This window comes from Abramis brama (assembly GCF_963993115.1).
Source record: "Abramis brama genome assembly, chromosome: 21".
Taxonomy (NCBI): domain Eukaryota; kingdom Metazoa; phylum Chordata; class Actinopteri; order Cypriniformes; family Leuciscidae; genus Abramis; species Abramis brama.
The window spans coordinates 10,610,345-10,635,231 of record NC_139983.1 but is presented as its reverse complement, the minus strand read 5'-3'; the positions used below and the strand labels follow the sequence as shown (position 1 = coordinate 10,635,231).

At 38.7% G+C, this 24,887-nt stretch overlaps 2 protein-coding genes across 3 annotated transcripts in view; one reads left to right on the top strand and one right to left on the bottom strand.

The window, feature by feature from the left end:
- Window positions 1–4,228, bottom strand: part of akap6 (A kinase (PRKA) anchor protein 6) — a 167,155-nt gene extending 162,927 nt beyond the window's left edge. The window contains exon 1 of one of the 2 annotated variants that reach the window (XM_084096982.1): window positions 4,121–4,228. The gene's annotated coding sequence lies outside the window, so the exon portion shown is untranslated. The remainder of the gene's footprint in view (window positions 1–4,120) is intronic. The other variant, XM_084096983.1, reaches the window with a different exon arrangement.
- A 2,563-nt stretch (window positions 4,229–6,791) lies between these two features.
- Window positions 6,792–23,896, top strand: zranb1b (zinc finger, RAN-binding domain containing 1b). The gene is made up of 10 exons (XM_084097667.1): window positions 6,792–7,152; window positions 10,822–11,783; window positions 12,908–13,095; window positions 13,188–13,341; window positions 15,189–15,260; window positions 15,968–16,166; window positions 17,143–17,263; window positions 19,213–19,342; window positions 20,266–20,495; window positions 22,140–23,896. Exons 2-10 carry the CDS (start codon window positions 10,937–10,939, stop codon window positions 22,356–22,358), a joined length of 2,160 nt encoding a protein of 719 aa, XP_083953793.1. The 5' UTR covers window positions 6,792–7,152; window positions 10,822–10,936; the 3' UTR covers window positions 22,359–23,896.
- The last annotated feature ends 991 nt before the right edge of the window (window positions 23,897–24,887 follow it).

Below are 24,887 nucleotides of genomic sequence, written 5' to 3'. Positions count from 1 at the left end.
TGGAGGAAAGAAGATAGGACCATTTGAGTTGTGTATTTTCAAAATCTGCCGGCCGGTTTGCAAATCCCATACCCTACCTTTAAAATATACATCAAATAAAAATACAACTATTGCTAACATCACAGCATTTTTGAAACGTGATTCAAAATTCGCTGTATATTGGAAACATTATTGATTAATAGCTGATAAAGATTCAGTATAGTTTTCTATATCTAGATTGAAACATTTAACAACACTGAAGGTGATCAATTCTAATTTTAAAGCATTATTAAATATTTTTCAAAGCTCACTGAGAATGCTCCATAATTGCCTGACCGACTGCTGCCACACCCTGGGTGGTGTAGTTAGATGACAGCTGCTCTCATTATGTTTGAATGATGACAGAATGATACAGAGACAGACTGACTGCACTTTGTGTCCAAATGGGAAATTAATTGAGATATGATACCACCACCAAAGAGCTGGAAAAAGCCAAAAATATATCACTATTTACAGCAGCTTTTAACTGCAAACAAACCATAGTAAATGTCAGGCTTAAATTGTGTTTGGGTTCGGCACTTAGCTAAAAAACTTTTTTTACAGTTTTACTATGTCAGGACGTTGAAAGACACAAAATCTGCCATGAAAGCATGGTACCCTGCGCAAAAGTCTGCTAAACAACAACATTTTCAGAATGCTTGTGCTAATTTCAGTCTGTTTACACACACAACATGCCTTAGAAATGCCCTTATCTCTCAAGAGCACAGGCCTCACCCCAGTATTCTGGGTCATCTGGTGCCCGTCATAACAAGCTCAGAGAGCAGTGTTGTGTTCAGGGCTTGATATGCAAAAAAAGCAGACAGTTACACTGGGTCTATATAACAGGGGTCAATGCTGTGGAAAAGAGGGGTCTGTTCTTCTCCCAACCCCTGCCTTCCACGCTCAAACACAGACACAGACGCTTAAGCACAGACCCTCATCACCATAATAAAACAGAGATCTCGTGGGAGAGGGAGGGGCGGATCACAGAGGAATCGCTTCCCAAAACCCAGAACGGCGTCCGTGAACAACTGCAACAGTGCCTAAAGCTACAGGACTGAAATACACAACTGTCTTTCTTAGGAGATTTAAGAAACTTAGACACACATAAGCACACTGTAAGGACAAAACTAAAACAAAACGGAATACTTCAACAGACTCAGATCCATTTTATCTAGTACATTTATCACATGATTTCTCTTTCAATTGTTTACACACTTAACTGTAATGTATATTACTACCTACTCTTCACCTACACCATTAGATACAGTACATAAACTGGGAATTTTAACATTGTATTAATTATAATATAGAAATCAGTAATTGATTTGACCAACATACACTTTTGTTTGGATAAATTACATATTTTAACATTTAGACTATTTGAGCAGCCAATCATTTATAGGTAAAACAATCAGCTATATTATTATCATTATCATAATTCATATTTTTAACCATTTTAGTCTAATTATTTAGTTATGGATTAATTGGGGTAAAATATATATATATATATATATATATATATATATATGTATATATATATATATATATATATATATATATATATATATATATATATATATACAGTGAGGAAAATAAGTATTTGAACACCCTGCTATTTTGCAAGTTCTCCCACTTAGAAATCATGGAGGGGTCTGAAATTGTCATCGTAGGTGCATGTCCACTGTGAGAGACATAATCAAAAAAAAAAAATCCAGAAATCACAATATATGATTTTTTAACTATTTATTTGTATGATACAGCTGCAAATAAGTATTTGAACACCTGTCTATCAGCTAGAATTCTGACCCTCAAAGACCTGTTAGTCTGCCTTTAAAATGTCCACCTCCATTCCATTTATTATCCTAAATTAGATGCACCTGTTTGAGGTCGTTAGCTGCATAAAGACACCTGTCCACCCCATACAATCAGTAAGAATCCAACTACTAACATGGCAAAGACCAAAGAGCTGTCCAAAGACACTAGAGACAAAATTGTACACCTCCACAAGGCTGGAAAGGGCTACGGGAAAATTGGTGAAAAAAGGTCCACTGTTGGAGTAATCATTAGAAAATGGAAGAAGCTAAACATGACTGTCAATCTCCCTCGGACTGGGGCTCCATGCAAGATCTCACCTCGTGGGGTCTCAATGATCCTAAGAAAGGTGAGAAATCAGCCCAGAACTACACGGGAGGAGCTGGTCAATGACCTGAAAAGAGCTGGGACCACCGTTTCCAAGGTTACTGTTGGTAATACACTAAGACGTCATGGTTTGAAATCATGCATGGCACGGAAGGTTCCCCTGCTTAAACCAGCACATGTCAAGGCCCGTCTTAAGTTTGCCAATGACCATTTGGATGATCCAGAGGAGTCATGGGAGAAAGTCATGTGGTCAGATGAGACCAAAATAGAACTTTTTGGTCATAACTCCACTAAACGTGTTTGGAGGAAGAAGAATGATGAGTACCATCCCAAGAACACCATCCCTACTGTGAAGCATGGGGGTGGTAGCATCATGCTTTTGGGGTGTTTTTCTGCACATGGGACAGGGGAGATTGGATTAAGGAGAGGATGACCGGGGCCATGTATTGCGAGATTTTGGGGAACAACCTCCTTCCCTCAGTTAGAGCATTGAAGATGGGTCGAGGCTGGGTCTTCCAACATGACAATGACCCGAAGCACACAGCCAGGATAACCAAGGAGTGGCTCTGTAAGAAGCATATCAAGGTTCTGGCGTGGCCTAGCCAGTGGGAGAACTTGCAAAATAGCAGGGTGTTCAAATACTTATTTTCCTCACTGTATATATACACACACACACACACACACACACACACATACAAAAAATTATATGTGTTAAAAAAATAATAGTAAAATCAAACAATTAATATTTTAAATATTTATTATTTATTTATTCAAACCTGGAATTAAAAACTGGAAACTGACAGTTTTACAAAATTAAAAAGTTTAAAACAAATAAACATGATAACATTATATGAGTACGGAATATTTCTAGCAAGCAAATTTGTGTCATATTAATGTCCCACTGATACTTATAATGTCTTCGACCAAAAGAGCACAATATGCCCGTTGGAAATTTAATTTAAATGACCCTAGATAACATGATCATCAGGTTGTGGAGTCCATACCAGCTAGAGTGCAAAAAGACATTCCTTTCCAAATACTACAAAATTACAATTTCAGCTTTGAACTGTTATGCTAATAATATATTTTATAATGAAAAATATTACATTTGAAGCATTTCACTAGGTGTTCACCTAATAGCGCATTGTATGTGTACAGTAGCCTATATATTATGTACACTGTGCATAATATTATATGATGAGCACTGATATACTGTAGAATGTTTAATGTGCCCTTTGAAGAAAACCATCAAGTCATATGTCCTTTTTTTTTCACCAAGTTAACTTAGCCAAGTTAAACATAAATTCTAATTGTAAGCCTGTGGTGCAACACCACACCTTAGGACACGCACACATGCGGCCTCATCAGGAAGGAAGCAAATCCATTCTAATATCTCAGAGCATGTGTCATGCAACACCAGCCTTTGCAGGGCGTGTGTTTGGGCCCAAGGTGACGAGGCAGCCTCTAAAGGAGAGAGGACCATGACCAAGCAATGACATAGGCGTACCCACCGGACCACAACTGCTCTTTAAAACCTGCGTTCCCTAATCCCGACCCTGTAGCACCATACAGACTGACATGCAACGGAGACCTAGAAACGTGCTCAACACAAACAAACAAGCAGGGCTATTGAGCTGAAACACTGGGCCACGCTTCTGTGTAAGGCGGGTGGAGAACACACACACTGACAAGCTCACATTCTCGACCACCCAGACAGAAACAGGAATACTGCAAAAAGAAAAGGCAATGTATGTTTGGCCCCCCTTGTGGATACTATTTGTGCATGCGTCAGGTCCTTCCAATGCAGGCCACTTCAACAATGCTCTCTCTCTCTTCACAATATCCCTATAACTCCTGCTAGTATCATATCTCGTCCATGTTCAAATCCACCCTGCTTTTAATCAAAAGAAGCATGAATCTAGCAGCCCATAGGAGCCGAAGACAGAAGCCGGGTACTCACCATAACACTACCTACTCCATTTTCCCATCCAGTGCGGTTGTGTGAGGGAGGTGCCTGCTATACGATCCACTGCAGGCTGCCTGCCTCATGGACGGATGCTGATGATGTAGCGCCTTTCAGGAGAGCAGCCCAGTTACCTTGGAAACTGAGGGGTGATGGAGTGGCCGTGCTGCTCTCCCATTGGCTGGTGCTCTCGCTGTGGGGCCCCTGGTGGGTGTGGCTTCAGATGAGAGAGGAAGCAGAACTGTGTGAAAGCACAGATGCACAACATCAGAGAGAGTGCTGTCCTTTTGCAGTAACACACACACAGACAAAGACACACTCATATTTACTATATAAGAGCAATATAGGCTACACCGTTTTTATAGATTGTAACTTTATCCCTCGGTTTCACAGACAAGGCTGAAGATAGTCCCAGACTAAAATGCAGGTTTCAACTGTTTTAACTGAAAGCAACTTGCACTGAGATATCTTAAAATATGTCAGTGCCATTGTTTCGTCTCAAGATGCACAACAGTAATTCTTTTTTATTTTTTTCTAAGGCATGTTTATAAAAGCAATTTAAATAAAAAGTCTTAATTCAAGTCCTAATTGAATTAAGACTTAATCCTGGCTTAATCTAAGTCCTGTCTGCAAAATCATGCCAAAAAGTCTTAAAATATACAACTATTTCCTTGATAGTAAAAATCTCACTTATTTTCTCTAATCCCTCTCAAAATATACCTTTTCCCCCTCTCCTTACAAAAAATACTATGGCAGTACAATGGTACAGTAATGATAGCTGATGATAATACTGTATATTAAAACAGATAAAGGCACATAGAACAGCATTATAAAACAATATTTTAATATTTATGCTTATATTATTTGTTTCATATTAAAATCTTCATATTGCGTTTAACATTTTAACACTAATTCAAAATAAAAGTACCGTAAAATCATATAGAAACAATATTTTTTTTTTTTTTTTTTTTTTACTGCCATAAACTGTGGGACTATTATTATTATTATTATTATTATTATTATTATTATTCACCTTTTTTTCGAATAATTAATCACCAAATCCTTGGTAATTTATGGTGTATTGATGGTACAGGCAGGTGCAGCTTCAATTTACTTGCCATTTTGCCAACAACCGGCTCATTCACGGGTCACTGATTTCGAGTTAAAATTCATTTAAAGTTCATTTCGATTCGAACATGACCAATAGAGATGATGTCTGAGTGAATAAATTGTACGTTTCATAAATAATCGGTACATTTTCACCACTTCCATTGCGCAATGCGCCTGTTAAATGCAAACACCAGCCAATCACAGAGACGTGGAGGCACTGCCTCCTCTCACGTGACTTGTCGTCTACATTTTTGGCGTTTCTCAACTTCGCATTCTAGCCACACTTTAGAACATTAACGCAAGGAGGAAAAAATAAGAATTCAAAGGAAATCGTTTTCCGCTGAGAACGTCTTCCAGTCTGCCTTTGCTGTCTTTGGGACCGGTTGGGAGCATAGACTGTAAAAAGTTGGGAGTCGAGACGCGCCACTAGAAGTTTGACATTGACGACAAACGCCATTGGTTCTCGCGGGTCACGTGACCGACGCGTTAAGAGAGAAGAAGATTATGACATAAAATAAAAAGTAATTGTCATTGTAAGGAAAGTTTGGAGGGGAAATATATTTAATAGTTATGGAAATAATGTTACAATGTAAATATCTTATAATATATATTAATATAACTATATATATATATATTGTGTAAATATATATTTATATATCATATGTAATAAAAATATAATTATAATACATCTCATTTTTTTTCTCGCTTTTGATTCTGGCATGAATTTTGATTCGTGTTGCAGTAGTTTATTGAAACCACTGGATGGCGACAAAGTTACGCTTTACTACTGATGCAACACTGTTGATTTTTTTAGATTTATAGAATAGATTATTATTGTATAGAAATTTTCTTCTAAAATTTAAACATAATAATCAGCTTGGGGGGGGGGGGGGGGGGGTTGGGGGGGTAACTGATTATGACTAACCTAACCCTAACTAATAAGAGACATAATGTACTCTAAAGAAATGTTATAGACACAAATAATCAGAAGATATTCAAAATGTAGGAATAAATTATACTATTGTATTTTGTGTTCTAAAGCTAACAGTCTTTCCTTCATAAAACGAATACATTGATAATGTACAAAAGCATCTACTAAATAAATGAGTAAATGGAACTAACTGTTCAGCTAAAACTGTGCCCGACATTTATTGTTTTAACATAAAAGAGCTTCACGCAGAACAATCTAACGGCCCTGGAGCTATGTAGTCAACTCTTTTATTTTTGTTTTCATTGACAAACTGCCCTTATGTCACTGCAGATGATGCTGCGGTAGATCTTTCTGAAACGATGACATCATCCCACTGGCCTTGGCAGTGGAGCCGAACACACGAAACACACTCCATTTTGGCTCCAATCCAGAGTGAAACCTAATATTCCACCCATGGTATTCTTAGAGCCAACATGGCGGACAAAGAGCAACAGTTTCCTGGTTGTTATTGCTTATGAAGGAAGTATGCCGTGAAGCCCTTTAACGAAAGAAATGCGCCCTCATTGGTTTCCACGGTGTTTACGGAGCGAGAGCCAATCATATGTGCCCGCTGATCCAGGTGATATCCCTCCTACCAGTATCTCCGGAGTAGGTTTATTTTGGTTTACCCCCCGCTCCTGTGCCGCCGCCATTAAAGCCAGTTAGTATTGGTAACATCGGCAACAGATATGGGAATTCCGGTGTTGAAAACCCTTTAAAAGCCGCTTTGATCCGAAGATCGCGGTGGTGTTCGGGGTTTCAGAGGAAGGGAGAGGAATAACATGGGTGTTCGGACGCAGAATCGCTCTGCTGTCGCGGTAGATTGTCGGTGCTGAGCTGGATTTGGACCCGATCGGATTGGGTTTCGGTAGGACAGTCGTTCGGTTTGCAGAAGGGCGAACTCGGGAACGGCAGTGTTTGCAAACTGAAGTGTGGAGTGCAAAGACAGGTAAGGGCCTTTATATTTCTGTGGGAGGGGAGAAATCACAGTAACAGTATATATGCAACAGGGTAAATTCATGGATATTATTTTTTTTAGTTTCCTAATGCTCGGGTAGCTATAGTTTAGGCTACAGACATATTTAATTATTTATTTTATGGTGATTTATTTTTAAGGAAGTGAAAATGTCAACGGACAGTTTAGCCTACAGTCTGAGTAGAAGTCAGCTGTACAGTATGTGTTTATTTACAGTACCGATACCAACACTAGAGCTTTTTTTATGGTGTTGTTGTAGTTCGGGGAAAATCGACACCTCGGTGTGGAATTCCGAAGCGAGCCGAGAGTGTTTACAAGCATCAGCGCAGAGTTTCTACGGATACATTTGAGCTGTATACATTTGAACTTGATACATTGTAGTGGCGGAAATGCTTTTATATCGCCCGTTAGAGAAAAAAAAATCCTCTCACCGTTATAGCCAGATTTTTCCTGTCGTGTAACAACAAGAGGTATGTGATATAGTCCTATCTAGACAGTATTTGTACAGTTTCAGTATTGCGTCTAGCATTTTGACAGCTCACTGTCCAGTCTGACAGATTCTGACCCTTCGAAAACCTTGAACCTACAGGCTAACGTTACTAGTCCTACTGTTGTGAACATTTAAATGTTTGTTTTTGATCAAATGTGGGGCATGAAAAGTAGAGCTAAATGTAATATAAAATTACCATAGTTGTTGTACTTGATGTATGATGATAATACCATGTTTTCATAGACGTGCCATGGTAATAGCCATGTTTTCTTTGACTTCCATGTAAAATCTGTGGCATAACTTAGTAACGTTACCGGTCAAAAGTTTGGAAAATTACTATTTTCAATGTTTTTGAAAGAAGTCTCTTGTGCCCATCGAGCCTGCATTTATTTGATCAAAAATACAGAAAAAAACAGTAATAGTGTGAAATATTATTAAAATTTAAATAAATGCTTTTCTATTTTAATATACTTTAAAATATAGTTTATTCCTGTGATGCAAAGCTGAATTTTCAGCATCTTTACTCCAGTCTTCAGTGTCACATGATCCTTCAGAAATCATTCTTCTAATATGCTGGTTTATCATCGATGTTGGAAACAGTTGTGCTGCTTAAATATTTTTTATAACCGTTAGGGGTGTAACGATACCCTCATGTCACGATTCGATACATATCACAATACTGAACTCACGATATGATATTTTTGCGATACTCCAAGACATATGATAAAAGGTTAACCAAAAATTTACTGTTTATTAAACTGATAAATTTGATATTACATTGTGTGTATAAATTAATATTCTTGGACTTGGTGCTGGAAACCCCAAAGCACAGGACAATAGAGACACCAGAATAAAAATATTCATGATTCTGAAGCTGAAAAAACAGTTATTTTAGACGAATATGTTTCTCTGTCACTGACTAGATACATTTAAAATAATGTAGGCCACTTTTTTACACAGATATTCCCCTATTGCATTATTATACATTATATTCAACATTATATATAATATTTTAATGTAGTACTGACACTAAAACTCTGAAAACTTTAATTATTTCTCACATAGTAATTTTTATTTTGGGTGAACTATTCACGATACATATTGTCACTATTCACGATACATATTGTCACTATTCACGATTCATATTGTTGCATTTTTGTATTGCGATATATTGTGACACGATATATTGTTACACCCCAATAACCGTATAAATAACAAGTTAAAAAAGAACAGCATTTATTTAAAAATAAATGTGTTTAGCCAGGATATGTTAAATTGATCAAAAGTGATAGTAAAGATTTATATTGTTACAAAAGATTTATATTTTAAATAAACGTTGTTCTATTTTAACTTTTTATTCGGCAATGAATCCTGAAAAAAGTATCAAAAAATATTTAAGCAGCACAACTGTTTCCAACATTGATAATAAATCAGCATATTAGAATGATTTCTGAAGGATCATGTGACACTAAAGACTGGAGTAATGATGCTGAAAATTCTGCTTTGCATCGCAGGAATAAATTACATTTTTAAAGTATATTAAAATAGAAAATCATTATTTTAAATTGTAATAATATTTCACAATATTACAGTTTTTTTCTGTATTTTTGATCAAATAAATTCAGGCTTGATGAGCATAAGAGACTTCTTTCAAAAACAGTAAAAATAGTAATGTTTCCAAACTTTTGACCGGTACTGTATATGTGAATTATTCAGTACCACATTATTACCATCTTCATAACATCACTGTACCATGTTACCACCATAGGACAAATTTGTAGGGAAATCTAGGTCGTCATGAAAATATTTTTTTTCCCTTTTTTTAAACAAATGTTAATAACCAAAATCTAGTCCAATAACCAAATGAGAGTGTAGGAATGTAGGTCAAAGGATGTGACCGCTTGCCCCAGTGAGCTGGATTCATCTCTGTCGTAGTCCACCTGTTTGGACTGTCAGGAATAGTCCTGAACAACTTACCGGTCTAAAAAGCCTTTCAGAATAAATGTATTGTGCCGGTTTTTATTACAGCAGCAAATGGAAAGATTAAGGTCGCTCACATAGAGGGAAACACGTGTGATTGAAAAGACAAAAGACAGATTTCTGTCTGTTACTATATAAAGAGACATGGAGAAAAGCACAGAATGTACATACTGTCACGCATGTCATCATGATTTATGCTGATATACTTTTATTTAAATCAAGTGCATGGTAGCTTATAATAGTCGGTAAAAAAAGGATATTTTAGGACAAATGCAAAAAGTTACTGCATGGTAACATCTTTACCTAGTACTTTAGGGAATAAAAACATCGTATTTAATTGATAACAACTGTATTATAGTGGGGTCCAAAAATTTAACACAACATTGAAATCCTGGGATTCATGATTTTGACAAATGTATAATAAAGAAAGGTTAAATGTTGAAATATCCTGCACTATTTCTAGGTCACTAATCAAATGTAATCAAATTTGTGACATCGACCATGTAACTCATCTGTTCAAAAGGTCTATTGGAGCACAAGATGCTCTTGGAACATTTTCAATTCAGGTTTTTTATTCTAAACTTGTGGATTAAATCAAATTATATCAAAAGTGGGACAAACCAAATAGTATTCTAACTAAAGTTTGGGGTCGGTACGTTGTTTTTTTGTTTGTTTTTTTAAATCTCACCAAGGCTGCATTTATCTTAAAAGTATAGTAAAAAATTAAAATAAAATGTGAAATATTATTACAATTTAAAATAACTATTTTCTATTTAAAGCAATGCAATGACAAAGCTGAATTTCCTCCAGTCTTCAGTGTCACATGATCCTTCAGAAATCATTCTTATATGCTGATTTGCTGCTCAAGAACCATTTTGTATTATTATCATCAGCTCTGGAAACAGTTGTGCTGCTTAATATTTTGAATATAGAATTGGAATAGAATTTTTATGTAACAAAGTAAAAGTATTCACTGTTACATTTGATAAATTGAATGCATCCTTGCTGAATAAAAATTATTAGTTCCTTTAAAAATACTGACCTCAAATATATATATATAGCATTATATACCAGCAGCATATAATGTATATCAAATCTTTTCCTATTATTGTCGATCAGCATAGTTCGTTTCCCAGCAAGAACTAAAATTTGCTTGTCTGTGATTATTGCAGGAGAAGCTGGAGGCGCTGTGACTGTGAGCGAGTGAAAGCAGGTGAAGAACGGAGGACCGGCGGGCGGAGGGGAGGGAGGGGGGGCGATCAGCTGGTGTGACCGGCGCGAGCGAGGATGACAGATTTTGGCTTGAAGTGGAGCTGCGAGTACTGCACCTACGAGAACTGGCCGTCCGCCATCAAATGCACCATGTGTCGGGCCCAAAGGCACAACGCGCCCATCATCACCGAGGAACCCTTCAAGAGCAGCTCCAGCCTGGACCCCCAGCTCTGCACCACCCAGGGGGGCTCCACTCTGCTCATCTGCCCCGACTCCAGCGCCCGACCCCGGGTACGGATCGCAGATGAGCTTCCCGAGACCAGCAGCAAATGGTCCTGCCGCATGTGCACCTACCTGAACTGGCCTCGCGCCATCCGCTGCACGCAGTGCCTCAGTCAGAGGCAGCAGGGCTCGAAACAGGGTCCGCTCAGTCCGTCGGAAGCCCCCCAGACCTCAGACTCGGGCTCCAGACCCTCCCCGGTCACCTCGGACCCCTGCGAGGAGTACAACGACCGGAATCGGCTCAACATGCACGCGCAGCGTTGGCCGTGCTCGGTTTGCACCTACGAGAATTGGCCAAAGAGTCTCAGGTGTGTGGTGTGCGACCACCCTAAACCCAGCAGCACGCCCGAGCCGCCCCAACAAGATTCGGAGGCGGAGAGCGCCACGTCCCCGTCGATAGTAAACGAGCAGGAGCGGGATAACGTAAGGACAGCGGGGGGAGGCGGGGGGAGCGGGGGTCTCCGGGGCAGGCAGAGGAAACTCTCTCCCCCTATGTGTAAAGGGCAAGCGGAGGTGAAGATCGAGCTGGCGTCGGGAGCGGTGGGCAGCGATAACGAGCAGGAGGCAGACTTTAAAAAACTCAAACAGATCCGGAACAGGATGAGGAGAAGCGACTGGCTCTTCCTGAACGCCTGCGCTGGTGAGAGATGAGCCCCATTAGTGGCAGATACAGTTTCCCCAAAATGTATTTAGCCACATTTTAAAAGTGTCTGAAAGTCATTGCGTTAGATTGAGTGTCTGGATCAGCACTCAAATGCTGCAGGATCTTTTCTCTTCACTTACTATCTTGATCAATGTCTTTTAATCAGCTGGTGTTTTGGTGATTATTATTATTTATTTATTTTTTAGATATGGTAACACTTTTACAATAAGATCTAACTTTAACATTAATGCATTAGCTGACAACTAATAATGAGTAGTATGTTTTTACAGCATTTATCAATCTGTTAATAATGTCAGTTAATACAAATATGATTGTCCATTGTCCATGTTAGTGCATTAACAGATACAACTTTTGATTTTAAAAAGTAGTAAATGTTAAAAATTAACATTGACTAAGATTAAAGGAATAGTTCACTTCAAAATGAAAATTTTGTCATAATTTACTCACCCTCAAGTTGTTTCAAACCTGTATGAATTTCTGTCTTCTGCTGAACACAAAAGAAGATATTTTGAAGAATGTCGGTAACCAAACAGTTGATGGACACCATTGACTATGGAAGTCCAATACTATGGAAGTCAATAAGGTCCATCAACTGTTTGGTTACCGAAATTCTTCAAAATATCTTCATTTGTGTTCAGCAGAAGACAGAAATTCATACAGGTTGAATAAATTACTACAAAATTTGTATTTTTAATTGAACTATTCCTTTAATTAATGCTCTGGTCTAGAAGCATTGTTCATTAGTTGATGTTTACTAGTGTTAACAACTGAGAGCGTAATGTAAAGTGTTACGGATTTTTTGAAGTGTGGCTTAACTGTGGTGTGAAGTGGAAATTAAAAGCTGAATCTTTTGATATCAGCTGGTATCAAACCTTGATTATCATCACTGGTTTGATACAAGCTGACTTTTTCTCTCTCTCGTGGACTCTGCTATGTCTGTCTGCTCTCTTGCATCAAAGTATGAAATCATTGCTCTCTAAAGCATCATCATTGTCTTCTGGGAAATTCCTATTGCTCCTATAGATCTGATGGGAATTGAACATGAAAGAGTTGTGAAAGCGGAAATCAACTCGCTCATATGTAACGCACACTTTCATCAGGTGTAGTCGAGGGAGATCTGGCCGCTGTGGAGGCGTACAAGTCATCAAGCGGCGATATCGCACGTCAGCTGACCTCAGACGAGGTGCGGATTCTCAACCGCCCGTCTGCGTTCGACGCTGGTTTCACGCTGGTGCATCTGGCCATCCGTTTCCAAAGACAGGACATGCTCGCGGTGCTGCTCACGGAGGTCAGAGTTTTACATGCGTATGTGGTGGGTCAAGGGAGGGCAGAACAGAATTAGTCTCACGAAATGATTGTTTCTTTGCAAATGTATTCCAGGTGTCTCAGCAGACGGCAAAGTGTATACCGGCTCTGGTGTGTCCTGAGTTGACAGAACAGATCCGCAGAGAGGTGGCGGCAGCACTTCACAGGCGTAAAGGAGAATTCCCCTGTTACTTCTTCACTGACCTCGTCACCTTCACATTACCAGCAGGTGATCACTCACAAACCTCCCGCCCTGGGATCTCACGCTTTCAGACCACATGGGTCACAGAGACCTATTTAGAGTGGGACGATTTTTATTTTTACACTTAAAAAAAACACTACAATCATTCTTGCTACCAAAAATATCACAATTTTATTGTGCACTATGGATGGATTTAACAGACTAAGCTAAATAAATCAATGTATAATGAAATTATTAAATTAATCATATGCTGTAGTAAATAAAAGTATAATGAAATATAAGTATAAAAACTTATTAATACTGATATTATCATTTACTCACCCTCAAGTTGTTTCAAACCTGTATGAATTTCTTTCTTCTGCTGAACACAAAAGAAGATATTTTGAAGAATGTCGGTAACCAAACAGTTGATGGACACCGTATTTTTTTTCCTACTATGGAAGTCAATGGGGTCCATCAACTGTCTGATTATCGAGATTCTTCAAAATATCTTCCTTTGTGTTCAGCAGAAGAAAGAAATTCATAGTTTTGAAACAACTGATTTTTAAGTGATCTATTGCTTTAAGGACATTCCCCTTATGTAACATTAGAAAAAATAACGAACAGTTAAAGATGAAAATGGCTCCATTACAATTTACAAGTCATTAATTCCAATACGACTTGAGTAAAAGCCTTAGAGTATCTTATTTTAACTGTACTAATTATTTTGCTTGTACTGAATGTAGGCTCAGAGATGCACTAGTGCTCCACATCTAAGACACATGCCAGGGAAAAACAAGAAACGATTGATTTGTGAGGAGAGCAATAACATGTTTATTTTCTAAAAATAAAACTGAACATTCCAATATTGCAATAAATCAAGGTCGATGTCTACAAACACTCATTCTCAGTTTAGCTCAAGTGCTCAAAAAGGGCATAAGTAAACCAATACCCTTCAAAAGGGCTCTTCAGTATGATGGATGAATAAAATAATGTTACGTAAAATTAAATAGTCCAAGTCTGCTTGCACTGGACTCTGGTTTCGACTGCAGTCTTGTCCTCGTCTCATATATGAAACACCTGCGATTCAGCAACTACCTGCTAATGCACTCATATTTGTGCAAGTAGCCTTGTTGACAAGTTTGTGTGAGTAAGGGCAAAACGCACAAGATATTGTACCTTCAATGCCCACCTTCTTTTGTAAAAGTTGGGTGCCATGCAAAATCAGAAATGGTCTAATTATTGGGAGATATGAGGGTCCGTGGCTCTACTATTGGAGAAAGCTTAATGGCAACTTGGATCAAGTGTGCCTTGATAACCAATCCCATTACAGCCTTGACATGATTGAATTTCTTTCAGAGTTGTGCGACAGTCATTCACTGTTTGCAGATACGATAGAAATTTATGTCCCAAAATAAAGTCCCGTGAACTGAATCATATCTATCGCGCAATTGTCCTTGACTTCTCTTATAAAACAGATTTTTTTTGGTGTAAACTAGATCAATCAAAATTAATGTTTTAAGAGACATCCATTAAAAAAAACTTCCTATAGTCTCCTCCTTACCACAGCTTTAGGAGGCGTTGTGCTGTGTTATGTTATAAGCTGTATATATGCATTATAAGTGGCTTTGGCAAAATGCATCGAGTAATTGCATTACTCATCACAAATATAATGGTGTAAAGAGTGCATATGCTTATTTAGTGTAGTCAAGTAGAGTAAAAGTTGCTATTATCTATCTAATTATATTTACTCAAATACTTTACACCACTGATTGAAAGGAAAACTATTTAAAAGTATGTTTAAAAGTGGAATAAAAATCCACAATATGTCCCATTTTACATACAGTAGGGTTGTAACTGAAAAAGATTTACATTTATTTTTATTTTTTTCAAAGATATTGAAGACCTTCCCCCAAATGTTCAAGAAAAACTGTTCGATGAGGTTCTGGATCGAGATGTGCAAAAAGGTAAAGTGATTTTTTTTTTTTCATTTGCATTTATTTTATACCTTAAAAACGGGCACCAAATAAATAATGGGCAACAAATACAATTTTTGAGTCTAATATGTGTTGTTCAAGAGAAAATCTAGATCAGTGCTTCTCAACTAGTTTTACTTCAGGACCGTGTCTTGAAATTCAATTGTTGTACACTCTGGTCGGCACAACATTGGCCTTGTTTGCTAGTAAACCTGTATTTAATACAATTTGGGTCATATGTTCTTTAACCATGCATTATTTTGTTTATATTTACTGAAGATGTAACTCAAGCTGTCCACGTTGGCATCTAATTTAACAAGCTTCTACCACATTAACAGTGTGCCAAGAAATTGTAAAGTTTGGGTGCACAACCTTTTAGACATTAACATCAAAAGATATGGGAAGCTTTTTTTTTATTTTTTATTAATCAGCCTATTTGCTGTCCTAATGATCCACAATTATACGTCGTAGTTAGTTGAATTTAATTTTTTGCATTTAGTATTGTCCCAGATCAGAAAAAGACCTGCATCCTGTTTTTGGGTTGCGTCCCACCAGTTGAGAAGAAACTGATCTAGAAAATGCCTTAGCTGATCTATTTCTGTTGCATCCCTAAAGATCTGCAGGCAGCTAGCAGAAACGAAATTTATCACTGGACGTGCAAAGAAACAGGTTGAGAAAATGATGTATTCTGTGTTCAGAGCTGGAAGAGGAGTCTCCCATCATTAACTGGTCTCTGGAGCTGGGCACACGTCTGGACAGCCGGCTGTATGCTCTGTGGAACCGAACCGCGGGAGATTGCCTTCTGGATTCTGTGTTACAGGCCACATGGGGAATTTACGACAAAGACTCAGTCCTGAGAAAGAGCCTCAACGATAGCTTACACGACTGCTCTCACTGGTAAGACAGGAAATTAGTAGGCTGGGTTCACATTAAAGGTGCAGTAAACACTGTTGATATTTGAAATCAACCCATACAAACACACCCCTCCCTTTATTTCTCAGCTCCCAAAATGGATGTCTCTTCATCATAGCTGAAGCGAAGCAAAATAATGTTTCTTGAGAAATAAAGCGATATTCTCAGTCATTCTTCAAATCTCCCTCACTTGCTCACTTCCTCCCTCTTGCTCACTTTCTCTCCTTCCCCATCATGAGTGGACACGTCCCCTTCTGCTGATTGGCTCATTATTTCCTCCCCCATCATGAGTGGACGCCCCCTGCTGCTGATTGGCTCATTATTTCCTCCCCCATCATGAGTGGACACGCACCCTACATCTGATTGGCTCACTCTCTCTCCTCCCCATCATGAGTGGACACGCCCCCTACCTCTGATTGGCTCACTCTTTCCTCCCCATCATGAGTGGACACGCCCCTACTGCTGATTGGCTCACAATTTCCTCCCCATCATGAGTGGACACGCCCCCTACCTCTGACTGGCTCACTTTCTCCTCCCCCATCATGAGTGGACACGCCCCCTGCTGCTGATTGGCTCATTATTTCGTCCCCCATCATGAGTGGACACGCCCCCTACCTCTGATTGGCTCACTCTCTCCTCCCCCATCATGAGTGGACACGCCCCTACTGCTGATTAGCTCACTCTCTCCTCCTCCATCATGAGTGGACTTGCCCCTACTGCTGATTGGCTCACAATTTCCTCCCCATCATGAGTGGACACACCCCCTATCTCTGATTGGCTACAAGTGTGTTTTGCTGCTCGGTTTGATCCACTCTCAACAGCGTTTCTCAGAAATTGCTTACTGCACCTTTAACAAATCTTGTCATTGTTGTAATCCTTGTTGAATTGCAATGGTGTTTATTCCAATCGGTGTAATTGCATCTGTGGATTTCATCACAGATATAATGTGTGTGTATTCCAGGTTCTATACGCGCTGGAAAGAGTGGGAATCCTGGTATTCCCAGAGCTTTGGTTTGCATTTCTCTCTGCGGGAGGAGCAGTGGCAGGAGGACTGGGCGTTTATACTATCATTAGCTAGTCAGGTAAACAACCAGATTTACTGCTGCTGATAGATTCAGGAAAAACATTAATATTTCACCACCTACTGAGATACCTGCAGTTGACTCATGCAGAAACACACACATACAGACACACATCCCACACCGAGAGGATGAGGGCTGGATTTTTCCATTAGTTTGTCATTTCCATACAGCTTTTTGGACAGTTTCATTGTGCTTGAAGCCAACATGAAATCAGCACTCACCCTATTTTCTTTGGTAATACACATTTGTGGTTTTAATGTGACCGATTCATCAGTGGATGTTATTCTGTTAGGAACAGAAAGTTTTTCTTTGTAAGCTTTCATCGAGATGTAAAAACCCACTCCAGCTCTAAACAATTGTTCTTTTTTTTCTTTTTCTTTTTTTAATGGATCATGGCATATTTCCCAGTGAGAAAGGATATTCAAAATAGTGACAACAAAATGGGTTGCAAACAGGGATGGCCATTTTTCAAAAATATCATTAAAAAAAAAATTAGATTATTTAAATGAAGTTTCTGAACAAGCTTATGATTAGGCAATATACACAACAAGCTTACATTATATTTTGAGGTTTTCTTTTAGTTGAAAACATTAAACGATGTGTGTAAACAAAAAAAATACAGAACAAAATCATTTATTCTCAAGCAGAGAGAACGAAAAAACCCATTAATGAAGCAGCGTGCGCCATTTATCATACAGAACATACAGGGGTTGGACAATGAAACTGAAACACCTGGTTTTAGACCACAATCATTTATTAGTATGGTGTAGGGCCTCCTTTTGTGGCCAAACAGCATCAGTTCGTCTTGGGAATGACTGATAGAAGTCCTTCACAGTGGCCGGATGGATTTTGAGCCATTCCTCTTCCAGAACAGCGGTCAGGTCACTGTGACTCTTTGACTCGCTCCTCCAAAACACCTCAAAGTGGCTCAGAATTATTAAGATCTGGTGACTGTGCAGGTCATGGGAGATGTTCAACTTCACTTTCATGTTCATCAAACCATTCTGTCACAAGTCTTGCTGTGTGCATTGGTGCATTCATGCTGATGCACGGCACCCCCTTCAGGGTACAATGTTTGAACCATTAGGTGCACATGGTCCTCCAGAATGGTTCGGTAAGCACAGTAGGGAATGTCATGATATTGCAGCCCAAACCATCACTGATCCTGTGCTTCACTCTGGGCAGCAACAGTCCGGGTGTTAAACCTATTTAGGGCTTCCCCACACCGTAACTCCCACGGATGTGGGAAAGACAGTGAAAGTGGACTCATCAGAGAACAATACATGCTTTACATTGTCCACAGCCTAAGATTTAGACTGTTGGCACCATTGAAACATTTGGCATTAGCACAAGTGAGCAAAGGTTTGGCTATAGCAGCCCATCCTCGAATATTGACTCTTTGGACAGCTGTGGTTTTATGTTTTCTGGATACAATCCGGGATAGTACCTGGAAATCTCTGGGCAAACCAGAGATGCAATGTAAGTTTGAGAGGTGGCACCCCGACAAATCTCGCTTTACGGCACGACGTCAGATATATCAACAACATATGAAGCAGCCTCTATGGAAGACACTAGCACGCATTTCAGACGTGAATCATGGCAGAGTCAACGAAGAAAGCGTGGTCGGAAGAGTGCAGAGACGGCTCTGCGTTAGCGGTATTTACGACAGTAACGTTAAATACAAGTACTCCACAGCGACTCTAGGGGGCGCTGTTTGAGAAAAACGGAAACTGCATAGTGTGCCTTTAAATTTTTCGAATAATTATTACAAATGGAATATTTGACTATTTGTGCACACCCCATTTGCAAATGGCATTTCACGTTGATTTATATTTTTCATAATGAAACATAGGATTGAGGTTTCCCTAGTAAAGCAAATAAGTTGTTTTCCCATTTTATTGTTGTTACAGTCTTTCTCTGTCTCTCTGTCTTGTTTCTTCTGCCTGCAGCCGGGTGCGAGTTTAGAGCAGACGCACGTGTTTGTTTTGGCACACATCCTTCGGAGGCCCATCATAGTGTACGGTGTGAAATATTACAAGAGCTTCAGAGGAGAGACGCTTGGATACACACGCTTTCAGGGTGAGCTGTCTTTAAGCACGTTACACTAGCGTGTAGATATCACAATGTGGTTTGCTCGGTTTTCAATAGCTATTTCTCATATTTATGACCAATATAATTAAACTTTCTGGTTATCAAAGAATTCTGAAAAATTGAAAATTTTGGAGAAAAATGTTTTCAATAAAAATATTAAGCAGCACAACTGTTTTCAATATTAATAATAATCAGAAATGTTTCTTGAGCAGCAAATCATCATATTAGAATGATATCTGAGGGATCATGTGACACTGAAGACTGGAGTAATGATGCTGAAAATTCAGATTTGATCACAGGAATAATTTACATATTCAAATAGAAAAGTTATTTTAAATTGAAATAAAAAAATTACTGTTTTTTTTTATTAAATAAAAGCAGCTTTTGTGTGCATAAGATACTTCTTTCAAAAACATGAACAAATATAACCAACATTGTGTATATATATATATATTTATATATAATTAGAGCTGTCTAATCGTTTAATCGTAATAAATAGTATCTAACATAAAAGTGTGTGTGTGCGTTAAACTAATTTAAAAACTCTACAAATGGACGAATCTCATCTGAATAATTGACTTGGTTGATGTGTGGTGTTGTTCTAGTTATAAAGATCCTGTCACTGCACATGTCTAAGGATTATATTAATTTCATCAGTGTTCACAGTAATGATTAGTGTGAGCACATTAGCATTATTCTGTGGGCTGTTTGACTACGCCGGCCAAGAATTGTGTGATTTATTATATCAGCCACTGGCAGGCTGTTATTGCTACTATAATGACAAAACTGCCAGCAGAAACAATCAATATATCGCTGTCAACACTCGGCTGACTTCAAACACGGTGTTTGTGTTTGGGGTCAGTCACACAGGGTTTGTGTAATTACTGTTTGCTTTGGCTGTTTTCTTGTAGGTGTGTATCTGCCTCTGTTATGGGAGCAGAGTTTCTGCTGGAAGAGCCCTATCGCCCTGGGTTACACGCGTGGACACTTTTCTGCCTTGGTTGCCATGGAGAACGATGGATACGATAATCGAGGTGCGGGCGCCAACCTGAACACAGACGATGATGTCACTGTCACTTTCCTGCCGTTAGTTGACAGCGAGCGAAAGCTGTTGCACATCCATTTTCTGTCTGCACAAGAGGTGAGAACCGCTCCGCTGACATGAAAACACTCTAGATCAGGAATATTTAAGAGGTATTATGGCCTGTTTACACGGCGTCTGGATTTTCAGTCATTTGTTTTTAATGATTGATGTGTATAATTTTTTTCGGAAGTTAAACAAACCATTAATTTTAGTATCCAAATTTTTTTTTTTAAATGCTAAAAGTTCAACATCATACTCTTTTTGTTGCAAAAAAAATAGACTGACTGTTATCACCACTATGTACATTTAGTATTGAATAGGATATGTATGTACAAAAAGACAATTTTTCCATTGGCTTTTGGATTATTGCAGAAAATAAGCTCTGTGACCAACAAAAGATTATGATTCTGACACATTCATCATGATTATCATTTGTTTTTATGAATTTTGAAGCCTAAATACAATCGACAGGTGAGCTGTTTGGATACCTTTATAAGCAGAAAAGTAATCGTTGTTATATAGCTCAACACGGTTAGTCTAATTGTTTGTATCTCGTGTTCTGGATTCGCCGTGAGTCACATGTTTGTTCCTTGTTCCTCCAGCCCAACACTATTCTGTCAAGTGGCTAACATGGCATAATCAGAAAGAGCTTTATTTGTAGTTACAATATACAGCATTTTCTCCACCATACAATATATTTTAAAGTTAATTTCATGCCATTTAGCAACACAAGTCATCCAGCTTTTATTAATATGATATTCTAATATCGTTCTAGCTTTCTGCAATGTGCAACAAGTGTCTCACAGCAGCCACCGAGCGAACGCACAGAGTAACGTTATAATTTTCAACACTCAAATGTATTATTTGATTTATAAGATTTATTTATCATAATTTTGCCCAAGTGAAACAGCGCTGCGTTACTCCACAATTTTAATTCGTCAAATAAAGTGACCTGTAGGAGTGGTAATTCAGCACTTTTATTAGAATTAAATAAAATAATGTGAATTTAAGCATCATGGGTAATGTAATTTTTCACCACAAATTCCACTGTTAAACACAATATTTTAAAAAAATAAGTTGAAATAATGTGGGCTGATGGCTTCAATGGAAGCAAATACCAATGATTAACAACCTCGTAGCTCACAGTTTATAAGTCGTCATTGTTAAGAATCAGTTTCCCTATGGAGAAAATGAATGGCGTTTTTACTTCCGTAACCTGACTGTTGCCCTCTTATAGAGTGGTGCAGGTATGATGTCTGCCAATCACAACGGCAGCTTTTAAACAGGTTCCAAATAGAGTGGTGCAGGTATGATGTCACTTTGTAGGCCAATCGGCAGTTAGCATCACGCTGGTTCCCTCCAGAAAAACCCAATAGGATTTTTCCATAGGCTTTTGGATTATGGCTAAAAACAAGCTCTGTGATCAACAAAAGTTTATGACACTTACATGTTGTGTCCATCAAGATAATTTTCACAGATGAACACAACTTTTATGAAGTCTGAAGCCTAAATGCAGTCGCCAGAAGTAAAAAGCTAAAGCTAGGCTATAAATGAACTACACCACGGTCCCATGACTTCAACGTCACCATCATGACATCATCAAAGTGACATCATACCTGCACCACTGTATTTGGAACCTGTTTAAAAGCTGCTGATATACCTTGACAAGCTCTCTGATTGGTTACTGTGTGCGTCCGTCAGATGGGGACAGAGGAGCAGCAGGAGCGCATGTTGAGGCAGTGGATGGACTGCTGTGTGACGGAGGGGGGGGTCCTGGTGGCCATGCAGAAGAGCTCGAGGAGGCGGAACCACCCGCTCGTCACTCAAATGGTCGAGAAGTGGCTGGACGGTTATCGGCAGCTTGCCGCTTGTCCAACTCTTTCTGACGGAGAGGAAGAAGAGGAGGACGAAGACGAGTGAACAAACGAACAGTCGGCAGCACTTGACACTACAACACAGCCCTCTTGCGTCCCCCCACACACTGAAACACACAAACACACACCTTTAGCCCCAGCCGAACGACAAGCCCGAGGTTTCCTTTTCGGTTTTTGTCACTAATGCGGCAAATTTGTTGCAAAATAAAGGAATGCAATCATGATTGTATTTGTCTTTACAGAGTATGTTCTTTGCTTTCGTTTGCGTTTTGTTTTTAATTTGCCGTTGCGATGCTTGTAGTGATTTAAGGAAAAAGAAGTGGAAGGAATAGGAAAGAAAATTGCAGCAATTTAAGCACCCTTTTTTTTTCTTTTTTTTTTTAAATGTCTGGTTCTGTTTGTAACGGAACCGACGCAGATGTCTACTTTTATTTGTGTAGTGTGACTCTAGACTGAGATTACTAAAACATTATTCACTACACGTTTAACAAGCGTTATCTATGAATCACATGCACGACTGTCACGATTGCTTTTCTAAATAAAACTGTCGGTTCTCCGTTCCTCGCCCGAACGTTACGAGGAGAACGCAAGTGGACATTTCAACTCGATTTCTAACAGATTTTCTGTATTTATCTGGATAATAGTTTGTGAGCCATAGAAATGAATGCTTTTCCACTCACATCTTGTCGTCCCATCTTTGAACTGCACTGCAAACGTGAACGCTGCGAGGAAAGAAGAGGCATGTTTCAGTTTACTGTGTCCGTTGGATGAGATTTCATGCCATTTCCCGAAGGAAACATTATTTCAGCTCTTCTTTAAATGTGGTCCGTTCACTCTTTCAGTTGTGTATTTGTGTGTGACGTATGTCTTCTGTGAAATGTCTGGCCACAGGTTTTCAGTGCACGTTTTTTTCCACTTGGTTTCCAAACCTTCGTCATCACATTCAAAGACTTGATGTAAACCAAAGTGAACATTCAGAGAGATCTGTGGAGTGTTTTTGCAGTGCTAATATAACTGGTTAACTGGCTTTGTTTTCCCGTTGTCATCTCCTCCTGTGTTTGTGTCCAGTCCTTCTCACGTCTTGCATCCTCATGTTTTATTTTCTTTTTTAAATTATGTGATAGTTCTGCTACACTATGGTATATTTGATATATAAGGTGGAGACCAAATTTGGTGATATTGAAGACCTAAGTGTTTTGAATGTCCAACTATGAAACTATTATAAAACTTTGAAACAAAACAAAAAGTGTGATTTTCTACATACAACCATAATGAGATATATGCTCATGAAGCTATTTGATTTTATTGTTGCGATAGCAAATTCATTGCTATACCTTATATACTTGCTATGTAAAGTGTAATGTTTTAGACTATTTACTTTCACAGTGTGTGCAGAACACTAATCCTGAAAGAGGTTATTTTGAAAACCCAAAACAGGGTACCAAAGAATTACATGTCAAACAGTGTGGTGCTAAAATATAATGGTTATATTAATGGATTTATAATGGATTGTTTATGAACACAGAGCCTGCTAAAACAATGCATGCATGCTTCATTAAATAATCTCTTTTTACTGGGTTTCTACCACTTTTCACCAATGACTTTTTCAGTGGATGTGCATTTTCAAAAATATTAGCTGGGACAGATTTCAATTTATATGTGAGGTACCAGTGACATTTATAGATGTATACTGTTATAGTTGTATAGTGTACGAAAATGGACAACATGACCAAAAATATTTGAATGGGCACAATGGTTAAAAGAGCAATATCTTGCCAGTGAAATGTTTTACAGTAGAGCAATGGAGAACTAGAAAAGTGTACATTCACTATAAAAAATGGGGGAAAGTATATATTGTGTAAAACGGGAAACCCTGTAAACCAGTGATTCTCAACCACGGGACCAAGGCCCACTAAAGGGCTTCAAAGGGGACTCGAGATGATTTAAAATGATTTAAAAGCAACACCAAAGCACTTTTCCTCTGCAGTCCCCCTACAGGTTGGAAGCGGAATTGTCCATTACTGCTGTCGTAAATAGTTTAGCCTAGCGCCACACGCACGCTATTTGTTTCTCCAGCACCGGCTTTGGAAATAACAATGTCCACAGACAAGATAGAATATGTTGCATAATTTTATGAAAGTATGATGTATTGCGACATCAGAAACGAAGAAAAACAAAATAATGACATTGCTTGCTATTTTTTTTTGCTATTGTAACGCTTGCCGTAAAGCAAGTCAAATTTGTAGTTTCTTCTATCTCATTCGAACTACAGATCTGCTACCCGATCTGGCAAACTTGCATAGTGCAGTTATAGCCGATAGAGGGTCGCAAAGCGAATGCAGAAGTGCCGTTCACCCTGTTGAAACACTGATTGAGCCATTAAGACCTGATACATTTCAGTAAGTTTTACTGTATCTTTCAACATACATTCTGATGTTCATTCATGTTTATTTTGAAGTATTGTAGTAAGGGGGCAATTAGGGGGCAGTTGTGGCCTAATGGTTAGAGTCAGACTGGTAACCCTAAGGTTGAATTCTTAAAGCAACACTATGGAACTTTTCCTCTGCGGTCCCCC